We start from the raw sequence: 27,518 nt of genomic DNA on the forward strand, positions 1-27,518 counted from the left end.
AGTCTCGCGCATAATAGTTTATGCGCATGCGTCCTTACTTCTTCTATTGTTCTGGTGTCTCCAAAGGGACCGTCTTACAGCGCCCCTAGAGGTGTGGCATGTGTATTGCATCGTTTTCAGCAAGCGTTGCGTTGCCATATGGACCTGATATCTTACTGATCGTTGCCCATGTGGACGCGATATTTTTTTAAATAACATCTCGTTGCCGTTGTCGTGTGAATGTAGCCTAAGAGCAAGGCGTGTAATAGTCGGTGAGGTCACAAAGGACCTCAGGGTAACTTCTAAGCAACTGAAGGCCTCCCTCCCATTAGCTAATGTTCATGAGTCCACCATCAGGAGAACAATGAACAACAATAGTGTGCATGGCAGGATTGCAAGGAGAAAGCCACTGCTCTCCAAAAAGAACATTGCTGCTCATCTGCAGTTTGCTAAAGATCACGTGGACAAGCCAGAAGGCTATTGGAAAAATGTTTTGTGGATGGATGAGACCAAAATAGAACTTTTTGGTTTAAATTAGAAACGTTATGTTTGGAGAAAGGAAAACGCTGCATTCCAGAATAAGAATCTTATCCTATCTGTGAAACATGGTGGTGGTAGTATCATGGTTTGGGCCTGGACGGCTTGCCAGCATTGATGTCAGGACATCTGATCATGAACTGAATCTCAAGAGAAGGTGGGTCATGCAGCAAGACAACGACCCTAAGCACACAAGTCGTTCTACCAAAGAATAAAGTTAATGTTTTGGAATGGCCAAGTCAAAGTCCTGACCTTAATCCAATGGAAATGTTGTGGAAGGACCTGAAGCGAGCAGTTCATGTGAGGAAACCCACCAACATCCCAGAGTTGAAGCTGTTCTGTACGGAGGAACGGGCTAAAATTCCTCCAAGCCGGTGTGCAGGACTGATCAACAGTTACCGCAAACGTTTAGTTGCAGTTATTGCTGCACAAGGGGGTCACACCAGATACTGAAAGCAAAGGTTCACATACTTTTGCCACTCACAGATATATGTAATATTGGATCATTTTCCTCAATAAATAAATGACCAAGTATAATATTTGTGTCTCATTTGTTTAACTGGGTTCTCTTTATCTACTTTTAGGACTTGTGTGAAAATCCGATGATGTTTTAGGTCATGTTTATGCAGAAATATAGAAAATTCTAAAGGGTTCACAAACTTTCAAGCACCACTGTACCCTGCATCTAGACCAGTAGGTGGCGGTAAAGCGCCCAGTCGCGGTTTTTCCAGCCGCCAGAAAACACCGTCGAAGGAAAAGATTCCCCAGCTTTAGCGGACTGAGCTAATAATCACATTAAATAATTTTCTGAGTTTTGCAGTCGGGCTACGAAATAATTAAAAATAAAAGCACGTTATTGTGTCTGTTGCTGAAGCTTTAAAACCTTGAGGTGAGTGAAACTGAAGCTACGTGGCCGAATTCCAATCAGATCTCCACTGTTTAATCAAGTGCACTCCATTTAGTCTGGAATAATGCCCTGTAGGGAAGACCCTGGGGAGTGAACTGTTTGTTTGTGATAATGAGACATTTTAAATTTTGCCTTGGCGAGATGTTTCTGTGTGGTTTACCTGTTTATTTTCTGTTTTAAAGTATTTCAGTAATCTTTATTTAAATGGAGTCTCGCGCCATGGGTCTCCTCGAAGGCGTGTTGCTCCACAGCGGACAGTAGGGGGCAGCAGGACGCCAACTGGTGTCTATGGCAACACTGGGGAAGAAGAGGCGGGTTGGCGGGAATTCACAGAGGTGCTCTGTGAGGAGATTTTTACAAGCTTCAGGTATGTTTAGCTAACTTTTATTTTATATATATATATATATATATATATATATATATATATATATATATATATATATCGTGTAAATAAACTTATGGTAACTACCTCACTCTTTATGACCAGTTATCAAGACAATAAATACATACATAAATAAACATAGATATTTAGTCACTGCCTAAAAGAGGAGCTCCTGGTGAGTGAATGAGCAACATATTTACAAGGGCACAGAATCAACCTGAATATAATAATAATAATAATAATAATAATAATGTAGCACCGTGAATGAACCATCAAATTGTGTAATGTCGTGTATTTCACCTCAATAAATCACTGTCATCTTGTGACAGTGAGACTAATAATGAGAGACACATCGTAATTCCGAATATATATTTGTTCTTTTCTTTGACCCCACATTTATTATGGCGTGACTCTGCTGGGTGCCTGGTGGACAGCGGTGAACCAGCGTCTTCACTTTACGTCATTACTGCAGCGTTCTCCACTTTTCAAAAATAAAAGGTGGTGGTGTTGGGGGCTGCTTAGGCCCCCAACGAGGTCCTGGCGCGGAGCCCCGGCGGGGGGGCCAGGGGGACAAAGTCCCCCTGAAGCTGACGGACTTTGGGCTTTTTTTGACAGTGGAACTGGCCAATAAATGAATAGGAAATGCTAAATCATTGTTAAAATCATTTTACACAAAATTAACACATTCTTACTGTACATATCATCTTTGTCAATTTGAGACTCCTTTGACATTTCAGTTGAGACTGATGCGCCTGTTGTGCACCCCTAAATTATATTTTTTTCTGTGTGCGAAAAATAAATGAACTTCCATGCATAAACAAAATGCCCAATTACAATAAATGCATACATTTTTTACAATACACGATGTTAATTGGGTGAAACCACTACAGTCCATGCACAGGCTGGTGTGTGTGCCTGAGACTGGCATTACAAAGCCACCCCGGCCTCCGTAGTTCAGGTCCTTTGACCCAGGAACCCGAAAGTCCTGCAGTAAAACAACCACAGTGAAGCAACGGGAAAATGCAGCTCTTGCCTACACAATCAGATACGTAAAATAAAAGACCTGAACTTCGCTTGTGTGTGTGTGTGCTGTTATATGATTACTGTAACTGTGTATGGTCAGAAAAGACGATAGATAAGTGTAACCATTGCACAATAACGGTACAAGCGTGTGCGCCTAAAAAGTTATATAGCTGCTGGCTAGCTGCATGGATTAAAGTTTTCCGTCGTGTGACGGATTTCCGTCAGCTGAACTCTCCCAAGGCCAAATGTGAGGTCGGTGCTGAGCCGAGGAGAATTAAAATGACGGGCGGTTGGGTAGAGATTGGGTTATAACACTGATGTGTTGCAACACCAACTATCAGCAGGGTTTATTTAACTTTTTCGTTTTTGAGCCATGCTTTGTGTCGTTCATTTCCTATGTTTGATCATGTTTAAACGTTCGCTGTCTACGGTGCGGCATTAAAAAAACATGCGCTGTCAAAATTGGCAAAATACATTCCCATGTGCTTGGCGTGCTTGTGTCTGACCATTTCTGTTTTGTATTAAATTAAATCTTGCCAAAATGACTTAGTTCAAACTTGGACATATGGAAATAGAGCATGTTAAAAAAAAAACGAAAAAATAAATCCCGGAAAGCCCGCTCCTCTGCTTCAGCCAGACTTGAAGACCCGACGGTGCAATGCTTGCAGACTGTCAGAAGTAATTAGACCTAAATTTATAACTAACAAATCAGCAGACGCCCCAACAATTATTATTTTCGTTAGGCCAGTGTGTAAGGTATGTTAGAACCGTGCCTTATAGCCTACGTTATATCACAATTTAAAGGAGGTTTGAGGAGTTGGAGGCTGCGAGCGCAATGATGTTCCGACATGCGCTGAACTTTATTCCCTGAAAATCATACACCAGCGTTCAATGCCCCAAACAGTCAAAATGTCTAGAAGACTACGGTTAAATAATAATCATAGCCTACTAAGTTAAATTACGTCAAAACATCTGTTTCTGGCCTATGAAATGATGGAGGAAAATGAAAACGAACGCAAAGTAGATAGCAGCCAACTTCACGCGATCTTTTAGGGAACTTAACACTCGTGTTGGCCACAGTATTTCTCTTAATAAAATCTTGAATTGTTTTTGAAGTCGTATTCAACACAAAGTAAGGTCAAATTTTAATTTAAGCGAAGATCCAAACTTTTTTCTATATTGACGTCGAGCACGGAGGAGCATGTCATTCTGCTTTAGGTTTCGGCATCATGGATGCGCTTTACATGAAAGAAGGCACTGATGTGTCTGCCATCGATAAAGGTGTAAAAAACAAGTGGAGGTGGGCTTGGCTGTACGAAATAGGTGAAAACGGAAAGCCATTTAGTTCATGGTGCAAAAAACTAAACATTCCAGGCGCTTGCATTTGTGTGGTTTGCCACAAAAAATAATATACGGAAGCAATGGAAAGAAAGTGCAATAAATGTGTTAAATGTGATAAATATGTTAATCCATTAATTAATTGGTAATAAAGTTATCAGTTCTAAGTTAACCATTCTCAGAATTTCATCGAAATCCACCCATAACCCCCCTGTAGAATTTCATCGAAATACTTTTCGATTTACTTGGTGTATACTGATGAAGTTACATGGAGTTTTTTTTTTTTGGCCAAGGGAAGGGTGGCGGGCCAGAATTATAACGTGGCGGTGCGCCACTTTAAAAGCGCCCGTGGAGAACACTGTACTGTATAGTAATATCACAGAGCTGAGTATTTCCTATAAGCTCATGATACGATATGTATCACAATGCAATACATAGTGCAATATACAGTTTTTTTGAGTAAAAGACCATATCCTACACAGAATTTCCTACAACATCTGCTTTATTAATCTCAAATAGCAAGGGCAATGCCTTAAATGTTTAAACACAGGCCCAAAGAGAGCTTAAATTAACTAAAAAATATTTTGTTTCAAACTGCAGAATGAATAAAGGTAAATAAATACAGTATTTTGCTTGACATCTGCATACAACTTAGGGAGTGTGGTTTCTGTAATGAGCCGATGAGTAGTGATTGCATAGTGTGGCTCACACTCGTTAAGAAGTTATTCGAAGCCTTCGTTCTCAATCACATTTTTAAAAAAAAAATTTAAATTGCCATATTCTCTGAAGTATGGGGCTCTGCTCCACTAACTAACCTAGCACCTAACAAACAGTCTGTCTGGTTGTGATTTTGCTGCCCCCCCCCCCCTTTGTTTTTCTTAATTTTATAACTAATGAGTTAAGGTTTATGAACAGCTTTAAGTATTCCTCTTATTTACCTTTAGTTTTATATAAATTCCAGCAATACTTTTGTTGCTTTATTATTGTTGTTGATTATTATTGTTATTGTTTATTATTATTATTATTATTATTTATCTTTGTTTAGAGCTGTTATGAGTTCAGCAGGAGACGGACAGCACTCTTTCAGGAAGTCTCAGGCTCCTGATCCCTTACAGGTGAAGCTGAATGATGATTTATCAAACAAAAAGCCCCCAATGTTTTCATGTTAACAAACTTCATAAACAGATTTATAAACACGGTTGATTATCTTTTTTTTTTTTTTTTAATAAATGTTATTGTTGTTCGATCTTAAGCTGTGTGAGGACGTGAAAACAGAGTGTTCAGATGGAGGGACATCCGAAGTGTCAGAAGTCTGTGTGAAGAAAGAGGAGACATTGGAGCTGAACATCTACAACCATGGAGACGACCTCAACATCTCACGTGAAGCGCTGTCCATTAAAGGGGAAGATCCTGACAATAAAGACTATCTCTGTAAGACATCAGGCCAATCTGAAGCTCAGGAACACACTCACTAATTATTCTACACTACACACTATCTAGTGCACTAAAAGTAGAATTTCAAAGGTTTTTTTTTTTGCAAGTACACATTTTAAAAATTAGGGCCGTAAAGCATTTACCACTGCATAAGGTTTCCATTCCTTGTCACAACACTTAGATGTTTATGGACTGATGACTCTAAGTGATGAAGTGTTTCAGGTGTTATTTTTGTCCCGTTCTTTCTGCAAACAGGTCTTAAGGTGTGTAACAGTTCGGGGTTGTCACTGTCATATTTTTCATTTCTAAATTTTCCACACATTCTCTATTGGGGACAGAGGGGACACGCCGAATTCTTCCACAACCACACCTTTGTAATGTGAGCAGAATGTGGTATTGTGTCGTCTTGTTGAAATCTCCCTGGAAAAGACGTCGTCTTGAAGGCAGCAGATATTGCTCCAAAATCTCAGTGTATTTTTATGCATTAATGCTCCATCACAGAAGTGTAAGTTACCTTTACCAAGGGCACTGACCCAACACCATACCATGACACTCCCTGGCTTTTGGACTTGTTCCTGGTAACAGTCTAAATGGTCCATTTTGTCTTTGGTCCAGAGCACATGGCATCCATTTCTTCCAAAAAAGATCTGGAATACTGATTTGTTTGACCACAATGTTTCCACTGTGTGATGGTCCATCCCAGATGCCTCTGAGCCCAGAGAGGTCAATGTCCCTTCTAGATACAGTTGATATCAGGCTTTCTATTTTTAACTGACATTTGTGGATGTAACTCTGTTCTTTGCCCCCATAACCCTCAAGGCACTTTTGACAATTTAACAGGCCATCATTGGTGTGTCTAAGGCACTTAAACTTGACAGAGCCCATCCCTCTCCAAGCTTGATCAATGGACAATTTAGAGTAGCCAGTTAGCCTAAGTGCATGTCTTTGGACTGTGGGGGAAACCAGAGCACCTGGAGGAAACCAACACAGACACGAGAACATGCAAACTCCACACAGAAAGGCCCCCGTCAGCCACTGGGCTCAAACCCAGAACCTTTTTGCTGTGAGCTGACAGTGCTAACCATTACACCACTGGGCTGCCCACTCTGTATTGTAGTGCTTGACAAAAGTTTGCCAAAGTAATCCTGAACCCGTGTGGTTATATCAACTATAGATGAATGATGGTTCTTGATGCAGTGCCATCTGAGGGATTGAAGATCACCAGTGTTCAGCTTAGGCTTGTGTTCTTGCCCTTTACACACAGGTCCTCGAGATGTCTTGAATCATTTAATGATGTGTACTGTAGAGGGTGATCTATCCAAATCCCTTAATTTCTTTCTTTGAGGAACATTGTTTTTGAACACTTAAATAATTTTCTCACATATTTGTTGACAAACTGGACATTTATGGCTGATCTTTGCTCCTCAAAGACTTGGCCTTTCCTGGATACTGATTGTAGTAACTTTCTGTCTTTGGGCCAATGAGGAACTGGAGACAGGTGCAACAATTTAGGTTGCACTTTTATTCTATTTTTCACTTTTCAGTGCCTTTATCACTACCATGTAGGCACGCTACACACACGTGGGGTGACAGCCAGTAATTATAGACACTGGTGTAACTCATCACATGTTACATGCTGGTTCAACCTGACTCCTCACTGTTCACAGCTGATGTTCGACCACCCCATCTCTGCCACATACCCCCACTGCCTGACTCAGACCGGGGAGCCGTCCAGTCTGCAGCTGACTTCTCTGCTGGCGGGAGAGGGAATCCGCCGCCACCACCATCTGTGCCCCCAGCCTGTGCACCACCTCAAATTTAAAGGGTTGAAGGGCCAGACACTGAGTGATCTGCACGTTGGCATCCTTCATGTGGTGGAGCCACTGGAGCGGGGCATGGTCAGAATAGAGGGTGAATGGGCATCTTAACAGGTAGTACCGGAGAGTGAGGACCCCCCACTTCATGGCCAGGCACTCCTTTATATATAGTGCTGTACTTTGACTCTCACATGGAAAGCTTATAGTGCTCATGTACAGCACTGGGTGCTCCTCCACCACCTGGGACAAAACAGCCCCCAGCCCTCTGTCCGACATGTAGGTCTGCAAAACAAAAGGGAAAGAAAAGTCAGGAGCATGCAACATTGGGCCCCCACACAAAACTACTTTAGCCTGCACAAAAGTCCATTCGCATGACTCTGTCCACTGGACCTGATCTGGTTCCCCATTTTTAATGAGGTCAGTCAGTGGGCTGGTGACATTCGAAAAGTTAGGCACAAACTGCCTAAAATAGTTAGCAAGCCCCGGGCACTGCCTCACCCTCTTTTTGGTCTTGGGCAGGTTGCAGTCGTATCAATTTGGCGATGCAACTGTCCATGACCCAAGTGGAAGCCCAGATACCATACTTCCACTCATCCATTTGCACACTTTTTCAGGTTTACTGTGAGCTCTGCATGCCTCAGCGACCTCAAGACAGCCTTTAGATGTTGTAAATGCTGCTGCCAATTGTTACTATAAATAATGGTGTCATCTAAATAGGCAGCAGCATACACATTGTGGGGACCAAGGATTCAGTCCATAAGGCACTGAAATGTCGCTGGGGCCCCAAACCCAAAAAAGAAGAGTGACCAATCAGTGTAAACCAAACGGAGTGGAAAAGGCTGGGGGGGTTCACAGGATAATGGAGTCAAGGGGATCTGCCAATATCACTTTATCAAATCCAGTGTTGAATAAAAGCAAGCCACGCCTAACCAATTGAGCAGTTCGTCAATGCGAGGCATTGGTTATGTGTCAAATTTAGGCACCGCGTTGACTTTTCTATAATCCACACAGAACTGGATCGTCCCATTGGTCTTGGTAACTAAGACCACTGGGCTGCTTCAGTTGCTGTGCGACTCCTCAGTTACTCCCATAATCAAGCATTGATTTGAGTTCATCCTGAACCACATTTTTCTTGTGCTTAAGGAGCTGATACGGGCAGCTGCGCACCATTTGCGCCCTGGGGAGTTTCGATGTGATGCTCTTTGAGGTCAGTGCAAATAGGGAGTGGCAAGAACACTTCGCAAAATTCCTCCTGCAGCCTGCAAACCTGTGCTCTTTGGGATGGTGAGAGGTGGTCTCCACAGGGGACTGGAGTGAATTGGACCGTACCTTTTGAACTTGCCTCCGGTCCTAGCCCCGCTTTCTTCAAAACTTACCAGAGCCATAGGAGCCTCCTCTCTCCACAATTTCAGGAGATTGAGGTGGTAGATTTGACATGCATCGCCTGTGTGTGCCTGACCTCATAGTCGACTTTCCCAATTCGCAGCGTGACCTCAAAGAGCCCTTGCCACTTGGCGAGTAATTTTGAGCTTGACGTGGGCAATAAAATGAGCGCTTTATTTCCCAGTACAAATTCCCTTAGCCATGTTCCTCTGTTGGACAGGCAGGATTAACTTTCTTGCGCCTGTGACAAATTCTCCTGGGTTATGTGACTCATTGCATGGAGTTTTGCTCTCAGGTTAAGAACGTACTTAATTTCATTTTTGCTTTGTGAAGGTTCGTCTCATCTCGTCTTCTTCCGCTTATCCGGGGCCGGGTCGCGGAGGCAGCACTCTGAGCATGGAAGCCCAAACTTCCCTTTCCCCAGACACCTTGGCCAGCTCCTTGGGAAGAACACCGAGGCGTTCCCAGGCCAGCCGAGAGACATAGTCCCTCCAGCATGGGTCTTCCGCGGGGCTTCCTCCCGGGGGGACATGCCTGGAACACCTCCCCAGGGAGGCGTCCAGGAGGCATCCGAAAGAGATGCCCGAGCCACCTCAGCTGATTCCTCTCGATGTGGAGGAGCAGCGGCTCTACTCCGAGCTCCTCCCGAGTGACTGTGCTTCCCACCCTATCTCTAAGGGAGCGCCCAGCCACCCTGCGAAGGAAACTCATTTCGGCCGCTTGTATCCGCGATCTTGTTCTTTCGGTCATTACCCACAGCTCATGACCATAGGAGAGAGTCGGAACGTAGATCGACCGGTAAATCGAGAGCTTTGCCTTTTGGCTCAGCTCCTTCACCACAACGGACCGGTAAAGCGACTGCATCACTGCGGAGGCCACACCGATCCGCCTGTTGATCTCACGCTCTATCCTTTCCTCACTCGTGAACAAGATCCCGAGATACTTAAACTCCTCCACTTGAGGCTGGACTTCTCCACCAACCTGGAGAGGGCAAGCCACCCTTTTCCGGTCGAGAACCATGGCCTCGGACTTGGAGGTGCTGATTCTCATCCCAGCTGCTTCACACTCTGCTGCAAACCGCCCCAGTGCATATGTAGTGAAAGTTCATTATGTCTAACTATTCAAACTATTCTTTAAGTTCGTTTCTTAAGACAAGGATTTTTTAAGATGTTACCTTGTTGTTGACAGTTTCGGCGATAAACTTCCGCCTTCTTCAAAACAGTCACCAGATGTCGAGTGGTGACGTGCCTTATCAACTGATGTTACTCTATGGAGGCGTGAACGTCCCGCCCAATTTGACAGGTAGTCCATGCCTCCTGCTGTCAGGTCGCTCCTCCAGGACTGCGCTCCAGGTGTGCGACAGCGCATACGCTCCCTCATCCCGGTTCATAGTCCTCTGTGCCCGCTTGCGTATCTTCCCTGCCTCTAAAATCCACCGCAGGTATCTATTTTCTTCAGCGCGAATGACTCTGGCCTCTTCCCAATTCATTATATGATTTTGCCTTTTACAGTGGTCTGAAATGGCTGATTTTAGGTTTTCTTGGTGTGCTTTTTCTTTTTCGGATCTTGTGAGTCTTTTTGTTGTTTCTTTTTCACATTCTATTTGGTGTTCTTTTCTGCGAGTATGGAAGCATCTGCCCGTTTCACCAATATAGATTTTATTACATGAACGGCAAGGGATTTCATATATGACGTTGCATTTATTGTCCAGTTGTATTTTGTCTTTGGGGTGCAAAAACTCAAAACAACTGGCGAAAGAACTAAAGGAAATCAAGATAAAAAAGGATGAAATTTTTGTATCACATGACGTTATATCCCTCTTTATAAAAACACCGGTCACAAACACTCTCAACATAGTAGAAAACTGGTTAAAAGCAGACAGAACCCTGAAAAAACGTACAAAACTTACAGCACAGGACATAACAAAAAACTATTGCATTTCATCTACACTTCCACATATTTCCAATTCAGAGGTACAATTTACAGACAAAGAGAGGGATTTGCAATGGGGGACCCGCTATCTGACACTCTATGCAACTTTTTTATGGAGGATCTGGAAACCCGAGCCATAGAAACAGCACCGGACGACTGCAAACCTATCTTCTGGAAAAGATACGTTGATGACATCCTTGAAATAACCAAAACAGGCTACACACAACTCACAGATCATCTAAACTCCATAGACAAGACAGGCAACATCAAATTCGCACACGAAGAGGAAACGGACAAGACAATAGCTTTTCTAGACCTAAAAATACACCACACAGAAGAAGGGAACATTAGAATTACAACATACAGAAAACCTACACACACCGACCAATATCTTCTCTGGACATCTGAACATTCCATAGCACATAAAATGTCAGTAATCAGAACACTATACGACCGAACACAGAACATCACGGAGGAGAAAGACAGACAGGAGGAGGAACAACACATCCAACAGGCATTAAAAAACTGCCAATATCCACCGTGGGCAATTCGAAAAGGGAAATTACAGACACAAATAAAAGAAAAAAACAAACAAGAAAAAACACCGAAAAAACAAACCAGGGCTTTGTCACACTACCATACATAAAAGGAGTTACAGAACGCATCCAACAATCCATGAGGAAATACCACATCAACACCCTGGTCAAACCATACAAGAACCTCCGACAGCTGCTAGTTCACCCCAAAGACAAAATACAACTGGACAATAAATGCAACGTCGTATATGAAATCCCTTGCTGTTCATGTAATAAAATCTATATTGGTGAAACGGGCAGATGCTTCCATACTTACAGAAAAGAACACCAAATAGAATGTGAAAAAGAAACAACAAAAAGACTCACAAGATCCGAAAAAGAAAAAGCACACCAAGAAAACCTAAAATCAGCCATTTCAGACCACTGTAAACGGCAAAATCATATAATGAATTGGGAAGAGGCCAGAGTCATTCACGCTGAAGAAAATAGATACCAGCGGTGGATTTTAGAGGCAGTGGAGATACGCAAGCGGGCGCAGAGGACTATGAACCGGGATGAGGGAGCATATGCGCTGTCGCACACCTGGAGCGCAGTCCTGGAGGAGCGACCTGACAGCAGGAGGCATGGACTACCTGTCAAATTGGGCGGGACGTTCACGCCTCCATAGAGTAACATCAGCTGATAAGGCACGTCACCACTCGACATCTGGTGACTGTTTTGAAGAAGGCGGAAGTTTATCGCCGAAACTGTCAACAACAAGGTAACATCTTAAAAAATCCTTGTCTTAAGAAATGAACTTAAAGAATAACGCCCCAGTGCATGCTGAAGGTCCTGGTTTGCAGAAGCCAACAGGACAACATCATCTGCAAAAAGCAGAGATGAAATCCTGTGGTTCCCAGACAGGATTCCCTCCGGCCCCTGGCTGCGCCTAGAAATTCTGTCCAGAAAAATTATGAACAGAACCAGTGACAAAGGGCAGCCCTGCCGGAGTCCAACATGCACTGGGAACAGGTCTGACTTATTGCCGGCAATGCGAACCAGACTCCTGCTCTGTTTGTACAGGGACCGGACAGCCCTTAGCAAAGAGCCCCAAACCCCATACTCCCAAAGCACCCCCCACAGAATACCATGAGGGACACGGTCGAATGCCTTCTCCAGATCCACAAAGCACATATGGACTGGTTGGGCAAACTCCCATGAACCCTCGAGCACCCTATGAAGGGTATAGAGCTAGTCCAGTGCTCCGCAACCAGGACGAAAACCGCATTGTTCCTCCTGGGTCCGAGGTTTGACTATCGGCCAAATTCTCCTCTCCAGTACCCTGGAGTAAACCTTCCCTGGGAGGCTGAGAAGTGTGATTCCCCTATAATCTGAGCACACTCTTCGGTCCCCTTTCTTAAAAAGAGGGACCACCACCCCAGTCTGCCACTCCAGAGGCACTGTCCCCGACCACCACGCGATGTTGCAGAGGCGTGTCTGCCAAGACAGCCCCTCAACATCCAGAGACTTGAGATACTTGGGGCGGATCTCATCCAGCCCCGGTGCCTTGCCACCGAGGAGCTTGCTAACCACCTCAGTGACTTCGGCTTGGGTAATGGACGAGTCAACCCCTGAGTCATCAGCCTCCGCTTCATCAATGGAAGACGTGACTGTGGGATTGAGGAGATCCTTAAAGTATTCCTTCCACCGCCCAACAATGTCCCCAGTTGAGGTCAACAGCTCCCCACCTGCACTGTACACAGTGTTGGCAGAGTACTGCTTCCCCCTTCTGAGGCGCCGGATGGTTTGCCAGAATTTCTTCGAGGCCGACCGATTAGTCCTCCTCCATGGCCTCACCGAACTCCTCCCAGTTCCGAGTTTTTGCCTCCGCAACTGCCTGAGCTGCGGCACGCCTGGTCTGCCGATACCAGTCAGCTGTCTCAGGAGTCCCAGAGGTCAACATGGCCCGATAGGACTCCTTCAGCTACGGCATCCCTTACTTCCGGTGTCCACCACCAGGTTCAGGGATTGCCTCCACGACAGGCACCAGAGACCTTGTGGCCACAGCTCCGAACAGCCGCGTCTACAATGGAGGTAGAGAACATGGTCCGCTCAGACTCAGCCTCCCTCGGAAGCTGGGAGAAGCTCTCCCGGAGGTGGGAGTTAAAGACCTCCCCGACAGAGTGCTCGGCCAGATGTTCCCAGCAGACCCTCACCATACGTTTGGGCCTGCCAGGTCTGTCCGGCTTCCTTTTCTGCCAGCGGATCCAACTCACCACCAGGTGGTGATCAGTTGACAGCTCAGCCTCTCTCTTCACCCGAGTGTCCAAGACATAGGGCCGGAGATCAGATGAAACGACAAAGTCGATCATCGACCTCCAACCTAAGGTGTCCTGGTGCAACATGCACTTATGGACACCCCTGTGCTCGAACATGGTGTTCGTTATGGACAAACCGTGACTAGCACAGAAGTCCAATAACAAAACATCACTCGGGTTCAGATCTGGGAGGCCGTTCCTCCCAACCACGCCCGTCCAGGTGTCTCTGTCGTCGCCCACGTGAGCACTGAAGTCCCCCAGTAGAACAATGGAGTCCCCACTCTGAGCATCTCTCAGTACCCCTCCCAGGGACTCCAAGAAGGCCGGATACTCTGTACTGCTATTCGGCCCGTCGGCACAAACAACAGCAAGACCCCTCTCCCCGATCCGAAGTCACAGAGAGGCGACCCTCTCATTCACTGGGTTAAACTCCAACACATGGCGGCTGAGCTGGGGAGCTATAAGCAAGCCCACACCAGCCCGCTGCTGCTCACCATGGGAGCGGAGAAGTGGAGAGTCCAGCCCCTCTCGAGGAGCTGGGTTCCGGAGCCTGTGCATGGAGGTGAGTCCGACTATCTCTAGCCAGTACCTCTCAACTTCCCGCACAAGCTCAGGCTCCCCCCCCCCCCCCCCCCGCCCTCGAAGTGACATTCCATGTCCTAACAGCTAGCCACTGTGTTCGGGGATCAGGTCGTTGAGGCCCCTGCCTTCGACTGCCGCCCAATCCACACTGCACCGGCCCCCTACGGCTACCTCTGTGGGTGGTGAACCCCCAGGAGGTCGGGCCCACATCACCGCTTCGGGCTGAGCCTGGCAGGCCCCGTGGGCAAAGGCCCGGCCACCAAGCGCTCACATATGAGCCCCAACCCTGGACCTGGATCCAGGGTGGGGCCCCGGCTGCACCATACCGGGCGACGTCATGGTCCTTGATAGATTGTTATCCATAAGGGGTTTTGGTGAACTGCTCTTGGTCTGGCCTGTCACCTAGGACCTGTCTGCCTTGGGAGACCCTAACAGGGGCGTACTGCCCCCGACAACATAGCTCCTAGGATCATTCAAGCACACAAACCCCTCCACCACAATAAGGTGGCAGTTCTAGGAGGGGACCTCCTCCCAATTTTCTTTAATGATGTCTAAGACATCTCTGGGCTTGCGCCCATATAGTAGTTTAAATGGGGAAAACTCGGTGGAGGCTTGTGGGACCTCACACACTGCAAACAACAGAGAATCTAGCCACTTATCCCAGTCTCCTGCGTCCCCTTGAACAATCTTACAAATCGTGTTTTTAAGCGTTTGATTAAATCAATTAACCAGTCTGTCCGTCTGTGAATGGTAAACACTGGTATAAATCAATTTAATCCCCAATAATTCGTACAGTTCGCGTAGTGTACGTGACATAAAAGTAGTGTCTTGATCAGTCAGGATTTTTTTTCAGAATCCTGATTCGGGAGATAATGCGGAAGAGTGCCTCTGCAACACTACATGCAGAGATCTTGCGAATAGGCTCTAATTCTGGGTATCATGTTGTATAATCCACTATGACTAACACAAAGTAATACCCGCATGCAGATTGATCTAATGGCATGAAGAGATCCATGCCAGTTCTTTTGAAGGGGATCTCAATTAATGGTAATGGGAGCAATGGTCTTTTTGGCATAGCTGCTGGATTTACCAGCTGGCATTTGCGACAAGCCGCACACCACCTGTGGACATCGGTGCAAATCCCTGGACAATAGAAACAAGCCGTTAGACAAGGGAGACTTTTTGTCCTGATACCCAGCCATGGGATTATGATGAGCTGCATGGAATAAAAGTTCCCTATGGCTTTTTTGGGACCAACAGCTGTGTTGTCTCTTCTTTAGTCTGAGTGTCCTGCATCATTCAATATAGTCTATCTGTAATAATGGAAAAACATAGAAAGGAAAGTGCAACATTAGGCTGTAGATTTTGGACATCAGTTACTTGGTCAAAAGCGTGCCTCAGAGACTTGTCACACATCTGCTCCAGTGGGATTTTTCAGAGAGAAAGGAGGGTCTCCCCACTTTGTGTCATTATGATGCGGAGCTGATGTGGACGGTCCTGGGACTGCCTCCCCAGACAACGTTGCCGTGGGATTCCCCCATGACTCACCAATGCAGGACCCATCCACTACTAACTGCTTTATTAATGTTTTAAACCACAGCTAATCTATACCCAGGATAAGTGAATGGGTGAGGCTTGGACTAACTTTCGCCTCCACAGTGTTTTTCACTCCAGAAATGAATAGTGACGGGCATTAGCACATATTTATGAACGCCCCAGTGGACACACTTCACCTTCACCAATTGTGTATTGCCCAATGCCCCGCATTGAATCAGGCTTTGATGTATGGAGTTCTGATTACAACCAGAATCCACCAAAGCTTGATGTGTACCCCCTTGAATACTCAGAGACTCTGTATACTTGTGCTTGATCAGGGGAAGCATGCAGCATGTCAGGGATGCAAATCAGAATCTCCGCCCCTTTGCGGAAGTGCTGATCCCGGGAGTGTGCAGAGATGTACAGCCAATAATTAGACACAGATGTAACTCGTCACATGTCACCTGCTGGTTCAATCTGACTACTCGCCATTCACAGCTGATGCTTAACCACCCCCTCGCTGCCACACTGATTTTGTGTTAATTTTTTTTAAAACATTTCCTTCCATTGCGTTTTCTCTACTCCCAGACTGTGAAGTTTGCAAATCCTTTTTCTTCAACAAGTGCGAGGCTCATGGACCACCCATCTTCATCCCTGATACCCCTGTTCCCATGGGGGTCTCTGATCGAGCGAGACAGACACTTCCTCCTGGACTAGAGATTCGGAGATCCGGTCTTCCTGACGCAGGCCTGGGAGTATTTAATAAGGGGGAGATACTTCCAGTAGGTACACACTTTGGACCCTACGAGGGAGAGCTGGTAGACAGCGAGGAAGCCATGAACAGTGGATACTCTTGGGTGGTGAGTTTGTTATAAATTTATTGTAAAGATTATATATTTTTAAGCAGCCAAATGTGTGAAGTTAATGCCAACTAATATACATTTTTTCCTTATCACTGATATGTGGAGTAGGTGTGTAAATCACAAGTTTCATCACAACGCAATCCCACACTGATTCTTTTCAGCAGTGTGGTGGAAATTCACCTGTTAATAGAAGAATTACTAGTAACACCTGAATAATGCTCAAGCAAATGTTTATTTGATCAGGGTACAATCATGAGCCGAAGTAGTCACTCCTACAAGTACCAGAGGATACTTCAGAGTGTTATAAAAGGATTTTGCCCTTTATATGAACATGTATAAAGGTTAGTACATGAATAACGCATACAGAGTTAGAGGCAGGCGATCTGGCCAAAAGATCATATGACAGTCTTTTGGGGTAGAATCACGATCCACAATCTTAATCTCAATTCTCCCCACAAAGTTAGTTGAAGTCATATAACTCATATGATGAGCTCTGTATTTGGTTGTCTGGATACAAAGCCTGTCACCTGCCAACTCAAGGTTAATGGCCTCTGCATCGTGGTTTTTTTTTGTTTGTTTGTTTGTTTTTTCTTGGAGTTTATTCTGAAAGTTTTGACCAGAAGTGATCCATACCTTATTGGTTCTTTGACACTGTTTTCAAGATGTTAGTCTGTTTGCTGCTATTCATCATCTGTCATGCTGTCTTCTGTTTACAAAATAAGTTACACCTCCAAGATTTGTTGAGCATCTACTGAGTGTTCTCCTAATATGTCACAACCAATCATGCTTTTGCTAAGTTCATTTGGAGTAGAAAAGGTTTGAAAGTGCTGTTATTACCTCAACCAAGGATGATATGTTTTGTTGCGGTCTGTTAGGAGGATTGTGCAGAACCTACTGACCTGATTTCCAGGAAAAATGGTGGAAGTGAAGCTGCAAATTTCGTTTCAGTTTTGCTAACATTGCAAGCCTGGCCGTGTCAAAGGGATGCACTCCGAGTGCCCTTCTATATTTTCTTTAAAGAGCTGACCTGTATGAGTCCTCTGAAAAGATCATGTGCCAAATTAAGATTCTCCATGGTATAAAATGGTCCACCACTAAGATACATGTTTGGCTACAAATTAACATAGACTAACATAGGTCCTCCCATTGCTACTTCTAAGTACAGTCAGCTTTCTGTATTATACAATATAGTCATCATTATAGTCTCATCAACATTCCAGAAGTCTGTTTTCCCACATGCATCTGAAGAAAACCTGATATGAAGTTTTTCTTGATTCTGCCACATCCACGATAACACGTGAGAGCCTGGCCATGGATTTGTGATGCAGGAGTTGCTCAATGAGCCCTGATCAGCATATATTTGAAAATGAGCTTGGTTTCACAGACTCCCATGAAAGGTTAGTGGCTGGTAAGAGGGTGTTAACATTCTTTTTGATATGTAAAAATTTAATCATCTAGATAATCCAGGCAGATTGAGATCCTCATCTTTGCCTGTGTGACTTGCTCTGCATTGCCAGTCATATTTTTTCCTCACATTCTCCATATCAGCTATCAAATCTGGTGGAAATCTGAGTTCATGTTGTTGATGGCTATCAGTATTGTTTCCGATATTGTGCTCAACTCTTTCTTCGTCTATAGGGTTGTCCCTTTCTGACACATTTGGTTTGCCAGAGAGGTCTGATTCAACAGCACAGCTTTGCTAGGTCAGACATACAGTAAAACCTTTTGAATAAACACCTTTACCTGAATTCTGATGAAAAGCCTTTTCTGTGTTTTCATGTAGTTATTAAATTTATCTGAGAGCTTGTCAGTTCTGTGAAACTAAAGATACAGTTAAGAACCTTTAATTCTGATTTCATGATGCTTAATATAATATTGGCGTCATTCTAATTCCGTGGTACATCAGTTCATTTGAAGCCATAGACTGGTTGAAAGAAGAAAAGTATTTTATTATTTTTCTACAGATATGCAGGAGCAGGCAGTGTGAAGAATACGTAGATGGCAAACAAGAAATGCATGCAAATTGGATGAGGTGAGGAATGCACCAGTTGTTAGGTCTTTCTTTGTTTACAGCTTCTGATTTGTTGGAGGAACTTTATCTTCCTCTGATCTCTCCCCCGTGCTTTCTCTCAGTCTGTAACTCTGATCTGATTTTTACTTTTTCTGCCACTTTTCCTCTTTCTTTTAGGTATGTGAATTGTGCCCGTAATTATGAAGAACAGAACCTTGTAGCATTTCAGTATCGAGGGGGAATTCTGTATCGTTGCTGTCGACCCATTACCCCAGGACAGGAGCTCTTGGTGTGGTATGAAGAGGAGTATGCAAAAGAACTCAGTCCTGCATTTGATTATCTCTGGAACAAAAAGTGCTCCATGAATGGTAAAGTCCGTCCATCCATTCATTCTGCAGTTTATTTGTTTTATTCAATTATATTTGGATAGTGGAAGAGCCTCAGCAATGTTTGTCCAGATCAGGCATTGGTTTCCCATCAGGAATAAGAACCAACATGCATAGCTCGACCATATTTCTCACGAAGTCGTGAAGATCTCCACCTTTATTCTAGAGAAAAGCAATTTAACAAAATGCCTGAATAAACCAATAGTTTTTAAACCAAGTCTTGGATTGAGCCTATACCTCTGTGCGAAAACACTAATTGGAAAATTGTTCCATAGTTGGGCAGCTTTGTAGTAAAAGCTCTACTCCTGCTATAGTCTTAATTATTCTAGTTGCTAATCAGTACCCTGCATGTTTTGATTAAAGCAGTTTTGGTGGATCATAAAAGTATGGAATTACAGGAGTTCAAAAAAAAAAAAAGGAGAGAGAAGAAATTAAGAAAAAATAATAAAGTAAATGCAGAAATAGGAATTAAAAAAGAAATGTTTCTCTTTGCTGCTTTTACTATTCCTTATTGCTTTTTGTTTTGTTTGCTTCAGGAGCACAATATCGATCAACTGGCTTTGGGCAGGCCTTCTTGCCCAGGCTCAGACTGAGTAGCTGTAATCTTGTACAGTACAGGCACTTTACTTCATTCTGTGCTGCTTATTCGGCTGGTTGTAACCAGTTTGGTGGCAGACTTGTTCTCATGGCAGTGATTTCCTTCAGGGTAGTGGGAACTGTTCTCAGGAACTGTGATTTCAATCAAGTGAAGTGTCAAATAAGTGTTCGTCTTGTCCATCCTGATGATCCTGAGCTTTGTGAATTTCCACACAATTAGAGCAATTCCCAGATCCACTTATTCTCTGTTGTTTCTTGAATTACAAGACTTGATTTTAAGTCTTTTGTTCATGTGGAATCTTGAATGTTCTTAACTTGACCTCAAACACTGCTTTACATTGGGATATTGTTCCATTTTATAAGCTTGCTGCATTTCACGTTTTCTATTTTTGTTCTTTCACTTCTCCAGAAGTAGACAACACTCTGCTGCAAGTCTTTTCCTGCTCCATATGTCCTCTTTCCTATGCATCTCAGATTTACCTCCATAAACACATCCAGAGATGCCACTATGAAGAGTTTGTGAGACTGCAGAAATCAGGAGAGATCAAATATGAGCTTCAGATCCCCTCCGAAGGCTCCAGTAATCAGCCAACATCATCTGATGCTTTCAGTTCTGACATTTCTTACAGTGATGTACAGAAGGAAATTCACCACTGTTCAGACTGTGGAAAGAGTTTTGGTCATCAGAATGCCCTCGAAACACACCAGTGCTGTCATGCAGGAGAAAAGCCACATCACTGCTCACAGTGTGGAAAGAGTTTTGCTCAACAGAGTCATCTCCAACGACACCAACGCATTCACACAGGAGAGAAGCCGTATCACTGTTCCCAGTGTGGAAAGAGTTTTACTCGACAGAGTAATCTCCAAGAACATCAGCGCGTTCATACAGGAGAGAAGCCGTATCACTGCTCACAGTGTGGAAAGAGTTTTAGTCAACAGAGTAATCTCCAGATACACCAGCGCATTCACACAGGAGAGAAGCCACATCACTGTTTACAGTGTGGAAAGAGTTTTACTCGTCAGAGTACTCTCCAAGAACACCAGCGCATTCACACAGGAGAGAAGCCGTTTCATTGCTCACAGTGTGGAAAGAGTTTTACTCATCAGAGTGCTCTCCAGCAACACCAGCGCGTTCACACAGGAGAGAAGCCGTTTCACTGCTCACAGTGTGGGAAGAGTTTTACTCATCAGAGTAATCTTCAAATACACCAGCGCATTCACACAGGAGAGAAGCCGTATCACTGCTCACAGTGTGGAAAGAGTTTTACTCAACAGAGTACTCTCCAAAACCACCAGCGCGTTCACACAGGAGAGAAGCCGTATCACTGCTCACAGTGTGGAAAGGGTTTTACTGAACGGAGTAATCTCCAAACACACCAGCACGTTCACACAGGAGAGAAGCCGTATCACTGCTCACAGTGTGGAAAGAGTTTTACACAACAAAGTAATCTCCAAAAACACCAGCGTATTCACACAGGAGAGAAGCCGTACCACTGCTCACAGTGTGGAAGGACGTTTACTTATTCAGTTACATTTAAGACCCATAAGTGCACTATGTCGGAGACTTTGCATTAAATATATTTATGACCGTTTTGGCTGAAAATGATCTGTATTTTTATTTATGTTGGCTTTCTTTTGGAAGTGAAATATGTAATCTTCTAGTGATGTTTAAAATAACAGTGTTGATGGTTTCTTTTGACCTTAAGTAGTTGGGACATTAATTACCACACAAATCACGCATTTACTGCAACACTTATGAGTGTAATACTACAGCATTAGACTAAACGGAGCCAGTAGGAGACCAGAAAGTTTGTCAGTAAATTCAAGTAACATGTGAACAGGCTGGAAACGGTACCAGCATTTTGGTTCATCAAAAGTCTTTTTGCCCATGATCCATATTTATTCTATAGTTACAACCCCGATTCCAAAAAAGTTGGGACAAAGTACAAATGGTAAATAAAAACAGAATGCAATAATTTACAAATCTCAAAAACTGATATTGTATTCATAATATAACATAGACAACATATCAGATGTCGAAAGTGAGCCGTTTTGAAATTTCATGCCAAATATTGGCTCATTTGAAATTTCATGACAGCAACACATCTCAAAAAAGTTGGGACAGGGGCAATAAGAGGCTGGAAAAGTTAAAGGTACAAAAAAGGAACAGCTGGAGGACCAAATTGCAACTCATTAGGTCAATTGGCAATAGGTCATTAACATGACTGGGTATAAAAAGAGCATCTTGGAGTGGCAGCAGCTCTCAGAAGTAAAGATGGGAAGAGGATCACCAATCCCCCTAATTCTGCACCGACAAATAATGGAGCAATATCAGAAAGGAGTTCGACAGTGTAAAATTGCAACGAGTTTGAACATATCATCATCTACAGTGCATAATATCATCAAAAGATTCAGAGAATCTGGAAGAATCTCTGTGCGTAAGGGTCAAGGCCGGAAAACCATACTGGGTGCCCGTGATCTTCGGGCCCTTAGACGGCACTGCATCACATACAGGCATGCTTCTGTATTGGAAATCACAAAATGGGCTCAGGAATATTTCCAGAGAACATTATCTGTGAACACAATTCATCGTGCCATCCGCCGTTACCAGCTAAAACTCTATAGTTCAAAGAAGAAGCCGTATCGAAACATGATCCAGAAGCGCAGACGTCTTCTCTGGGCCAAGGCTCATTTAAAATAGACTGTGGCAAAGTGGAAAACTGTTCTGTGGTCAGACAAATCAAAATTTGAAGTTCTTTATGGAAATCAGGGACGCCATGTCATTCGGACTAAAGAGGAGAAGGACGACCCAAGTTGTTATCAGCGCTCAGTTCAGAAGCCTGCATCTCTGATGGTATGGGGTTGCATTAGTGCGTGTGGCATGGGCAGCTTACACATCTGGAAAGACACCATCAATGCTGAAAGGTATATCCAGGTTCTAGAGCAACATATGCTCCCATCCAGACAACGTCTCTTTCAGGGAAGACCTTGCATTTTCCAACGTGACAAAGCCAAACCGCACACTGCATCAATTACAGCATCATGCCTGCGTAGAAGAAGGGTCCGGGTACTTATCTGGACTGCAGGCTGGCCGGTTCTTTCACCCATAGAAAACATTTGGCGCATCATAAAACGGAAGATACGACAAAAAAGACCTAAGACAGTTGAGCAACTAGAATCCTACATTAGACAAGAATGGGTTAACATTCCTATCCCTAAACTTGAGCAACTTGTCTCCTCAGTCCCCAGACGTTTACAGACTGTTGTAAAGAGAAAAGGGGATGTCTCACAGTGTTAAACATGGCCTTGTCCCAACTTTTTTGAGATGTGTTGTTGTCATGAAATTTAAAATCACCTAAATTTTCTCTTTAAATGATACATTTTCTCAGTTTAAACATTTGATATGTCATCTACAGTGGGGCAAAAAAGTATTTAGTCAGCCACCAGTTGTGCAAGTTCTCCTACTTAAAAAGATGAGAGAGGCCTGTAATTTTCATCAACTATGAGAGACAGAATGGGGGGAAAGAATCCAGGAAATCACATTATAGGATTTTTAATGAATTAATTGGTAAATTCCTCGGTAAAATAAGTATTTGGTCACCTACAAACAAGCAAGATTTCTGGCTCTCACAGACCTGTAACAACTTCTTTAAGAGGCTCCTCTGCCCTCCACTCGTTACCTGTATTAATGGCACCTGTTTGAACTCGTTATCAGTATAAAAGACACCTGTCCACAACCTCAGACCGTCACACTCCGAACTCCACTATGGCCAAGACCAAAGAGCTGTCAAAGGACACCAGAAACAAAATTGTAGACCTGCACCAGGCTGGGAAGACTGAATCTGCAATAGGTAAGCAGCTTGGTGTGAAGAAATCAACTGTGGGAGCAATTATTAGAAAATGGAAGACGTATAAGACCACTGATAATCTCCCTTGATCTGGGGCTCCACGCAAGATCTCACCCCGTGGGGTCAAAATGATCACAAGAACGGTGAGCAAAAATCCCAGAACCACACGGGGGGACCTAGTGAATGACCTGCAGAGAGCTGGGACCAAAGTAGCAAAGGCTACCATCAGTAACACACTATGCCACCAGGGACTCAAATCCTGCAGTGCCAGACGTGTCCCCCTGCTTAAGCCAGTACATGTCCAGGCCCGTCTGAAGTTTGCTAGAGAGCATTTGGATGATCCAGAAGAGGATTGGGAGAATGTCATATGGTCAGATGAAACGAAAGTGGAACTTTTTGGTAAAAACTCAACTTGTCGTGTTTGGAGGAGAAAGAATGCTGAGTTGCATCCAAAGAACACCATACCTACTGTGAAGCATGGGGGTGGAAACATCATGCTTTGGGGCTGTTTTTCTGCAAAGGGACCAGGACGACTGATCCGTGTAAAGGAAAGAATGAATGGGGCCATGTATTGTGAGATTTTGAGTGAAAACCTCCTTCCATCAGCAAGGGCATTGAAGATGAAACGTGGCTGGGTCTTTCAGCATGACAATGATCCCAGACACACCGCCCGGGCAATGGAGGAGTGGCTTCGTAAGAAGCATTTCAAGGTCCTGGAGTGGCCTAGCCAGTCTCCAGATCTCAACCCCATAGAAAATCTTTGGAGGGAGTTGAAAGTCCGTGTTGCCCAGCGACAGCCCCAAAACATCACTGCTCTAGAGGAGATCTGCATGGAGGAATGGGCCAAAATACCAGCAACAGTGTGTGAAAACCTTGTGAAGACTTAGAAAATGTTTGACCTCTGTCATTGCTAACAAAGGGTATATAACAAAGCATTGAGATGAACTTTTGTTATTGACCAAGAGTTATCATTGAACTTCAACTTACAGGTAAGCCTCGTTTAATTTTCAATTTTCCACCATAATTTGCAAATAAATTCTTTAAAAATCAGACAATGATTTTCTGGATTTTTTTTTCTCATTTTGTGTCTCATAGTTGAGGTATACCTATGATAAATTACAGGCCTGTCTCATCTTTTTAAGTGGGAGAACTTGCACAATTGGTGACTGACTAAATACTTTTTTTGCCCCACTGTATGTTCTATTCTGAATAAAATATGGAATTTTGAAACTTCCACATCATTGCATTCCGTTTTTATTTACAATTTCTACTTTGTCCCAACTTTTTTGGAATCGGGGTTGTACATGAGTTAATCCTTTCAGAACAATTCGATTTAGTGTGGTTTTTTTTTAGTACAAGTGATTTATTTAAGGGGTTTACTGATTATACAATTACGTCTGTACTTTGTTCACTCATAATATACTACATGTACATTCCTTGGATCATAATGATTTTGTCCTTGATCTTGTCCTTTTAATTTAGTCTGGGGTATGCCATATATTTAACCAAAAATAAGTCGCATACACTAATATTTTGTTGGACTGCCTTTAGCTTTGATTACGGTGCATGTTTGTACATTTATTTCCAGCCAGAGTTGCATTAATTTTTAGAAGGTTGATCTCTGGCTTGAAGGTCCCAGCTGTCTATGCAAGCCTTAAGGTCTTTTTTAAAGACATCCTTGAACCAGAGTAAGGGGCATCCAACTCTATGAGTGCCTTGGGAAAGTTCACCATATAAGATATCTTTTGGCAATATCCCATCTTCCATGCAACAAACATGCCCTGACCACTGCAAGCGGCATTGGCTCAGCAGGGAGTACATGCTTGGGACCTTGGTGCATTCAAGAATGTCATAATAAAGGTCAATAGTAGCATTTTATTATTAATATGAAATTTGACTGGGAGCCAATGCAGTGTGGATAAGACAGGGATGATGTGGTCCCATCTTCTGGTTCTAGCAAGAACTCTTGCTGCTGCATTTTGAACTAACTAGAGCTTGCTTATGCAGGGATCAAGGAGATGTTGAACTTGTGCTCTTAATTTGCCCAACATCAATCGCTCAAATGATTTCATTATTACAGATGTTAATGCAACAGGTCTGAAATCATTATTTTCTCTTGGGCATGGCTTTTTTGGGATAGGAATTATTATTGATTTTTTCCACCCAGTAGGTATGATGTGTGTCTCAACAGATAGCTGAAACACTGGGCACCATGCTTCTGCAAGCTCACAAGCAAAATCATGTAAGATTAGTGGTGAGATCTTATCTGGTCCACTAGCCTTCCTAGTGTGCAAGGCCCTGAATGCCTTCCTAACAGTAGATGTTTCAATTATTATATTATCATCGACACCACAAACAATATTTACTGGTAGGCCCCTGTCCTTCCCAATATCAAATCTTTTATAAAACATATTTAAATCATTGGCACGTTCTTGTTCATTATGCACACTGAGGGTCCTTCCCACGTTGTTTAGGTTTGTCATGTCCTTTATGCATTCCCACATATTTTTCGTGTCTTTCGTTAGAAATGCTTCTTTGATCTTAAGTCTATGCTGGTCCCGTGCCTCCCTTAGTCTCCATTTCAGTTCTTTTTGGACGCGCTTTAGCTCTACAGTGTCATTAGTCCGAAATGTGTTTATAGTGTTCTTTTTCCTAGTTAATTTTACTACAGTAATAACATCTGTTGCTTCCCCATTGCAGATACAGCAGCATTACCCAACTCCAACACTGGTGGAGTTTCTTTACACTTAGTGGATTTGTACTTTTTCTTCTCAGCTCTACAGGAAATGTTATTAGGTGGTGTCGGCTAGTTGCTGTTGTTTAGGTGGGATTTTAGCCATTTTTAGAACTAGGTGTACAGTATTGGCCTAAACTCCATTTTAAATCTCAGCCTGACCTGTTGTCTCTCATTTTCTATAATCCAACAAGGGAAAAAAAATTGCCCTTTCCATTCAAAGACAACCCACTTCCCATTCACCATGAATTAAAATTAGTCATGCTTTTTTTTGTTATACATATTTCAGTTTTATTAGCCATAATACAACACCGTCTTTTAGTTTTATGTATCTACAGTAACACCGAAACAACTAGTAACTCGATGTTCCAATATCCACAAACACAGTTGTTATCACAACTAGAGATTGATGGGATACATCACAAATGCTATGGCAAGGAGGAGTCATCATCCTCCCCACACTTGGAGACTGAGGACCCGTCTAAGGAGGTACACAAGCAAAGCTCAAGCCAGGAGAATAAATTGGATGTTCTCCACTCAACCATCACAGAGGTACACCCAGTGGCAGGGTAATGACAACATGGTTCCAGATCCACCAAAGCTGGAGAGTGAACAATACTGGAAAGGAATGATAAGATTATTAAAAATCTTAAGTTCTGCGAAACAATGTTGGTTTGCTGATGATGCTAGCGGTGCTGGGTCTTTTGTGGAGTTAAAGGAATGGTGGGATGCTTTAACTACGATGGGACCAGGCCTAGGATATTTTCCAAATGCAAAGAAATGCTGGTTAATTACCAAACCGGGAAGAGAGGAACATGCTGGAGATGTTTTCAAAGACACTGCTATTAATATCACCACACAAGGACATAAACATCTTGGTACAGTACTTGGTTCAAGGTCTTATCTTGAGGAGTATGTCAGTGATGAGATTAAGAATTGGATAAGTGAGATAAAGCAGCTAGCTGAATTTGCAGTGACGCAACCTCAGGCCTGCTATGCAGCCTATACATATGGATTAAGACATCGATGGACAGACTTCTTCAGAATGTTGTCAGGGATTGAAGATCTATTACAGCCATTAGATGATGTAATTGCCGATGTATTGATACCATCAATAACAGAACATAGATGTACACAGAGTGAGCGAGAGCTTTTAGCTCTACCAGTATGGATGGGAGGATTGGGATTTACCAACCCATGTGAAGATGCTGCCTCAGAGTTTGGTGTGTCTATCCAGACCACTGCACCTTTAATTGAGCGAATAGTTAATCAAATGCATGAGCCAGCCGAAGAATCTGTAATCAGATTGTTACAGCATAAGGCTCATAAGGAAAAATATGATGCTCTGCGGGTGTGAGTAGAGAATTTGAATGACAGTCTGCCAAACAAATCTAAG

The 27,518-nt window shown here is 43.5% G+C and overlaps 2 protein-coding genes across 2 annotated transcripts in view; both read left to right on the plus strand.

Annotated features, from left to right (window-relative positions):
• LOC132894041 (zinc finger protein 271-like) overlaps nt 1–21,143 on the plus strand; it is a 78,273-nt gene extending 57,130 nt beyond the window's left edge. Inside the window, exon 8 of the mRNA XM_060933271.1 lies at nt 20,228–21,143. Coding sequence (XP_060789254.1) covers nt 20,228–21,115 — 888 coding nt within the window. The 3' untranslated portion in view covers nt 21,116–21,143. The remainder of the gene's footprint in view (nt 1–20,227) is intronic.
• On the plus strand, nt 1,259–18,823 carry LOC132894042 (histone-lysine N-methyltransferase PRDM9-like). The gene is made up of 8 exons (XM_060933272.1): nt 1,259–1,405; nt 1,606–1,790; nt 5,212–5,281; nt 5,420–5,597; nt 16,272–16,543; nt 18,185–18,249; nt 18,511–18,578; nt 18,735–18,823. The coding sequence occupies exons 3-7, from the start codon at nt 5,219–5,221 to the stop codon at nt 18,542–18,544; spliced, it is 612 nt and encodes a 203-aa protein (XP_060789255.1). The 5' UTR covers nt 1,259–1,405; nt 1,606–1,790; nt 5,212–5,218; the 3' UTR covers nt 18,545–18,578; nt 18,735–18,823.
• Nucleotides 21,144–27,518: the final 6,375 nt, after the last annotated feature.

This window comes from Neoarius graeffei, chromosome 11 (genome assembly GCF_027579695.1).
Source record: "Neoarius graeffei isolate fNeoGra1 chromosome 11, fNeoGra1.pri, whole genome shotgun sequence".
NCBI lineage: Eukaryota > Metazoa > Chordata > Actinopteri > Siluriformes > Ariidae > Neoarius > Neoarius graeffei.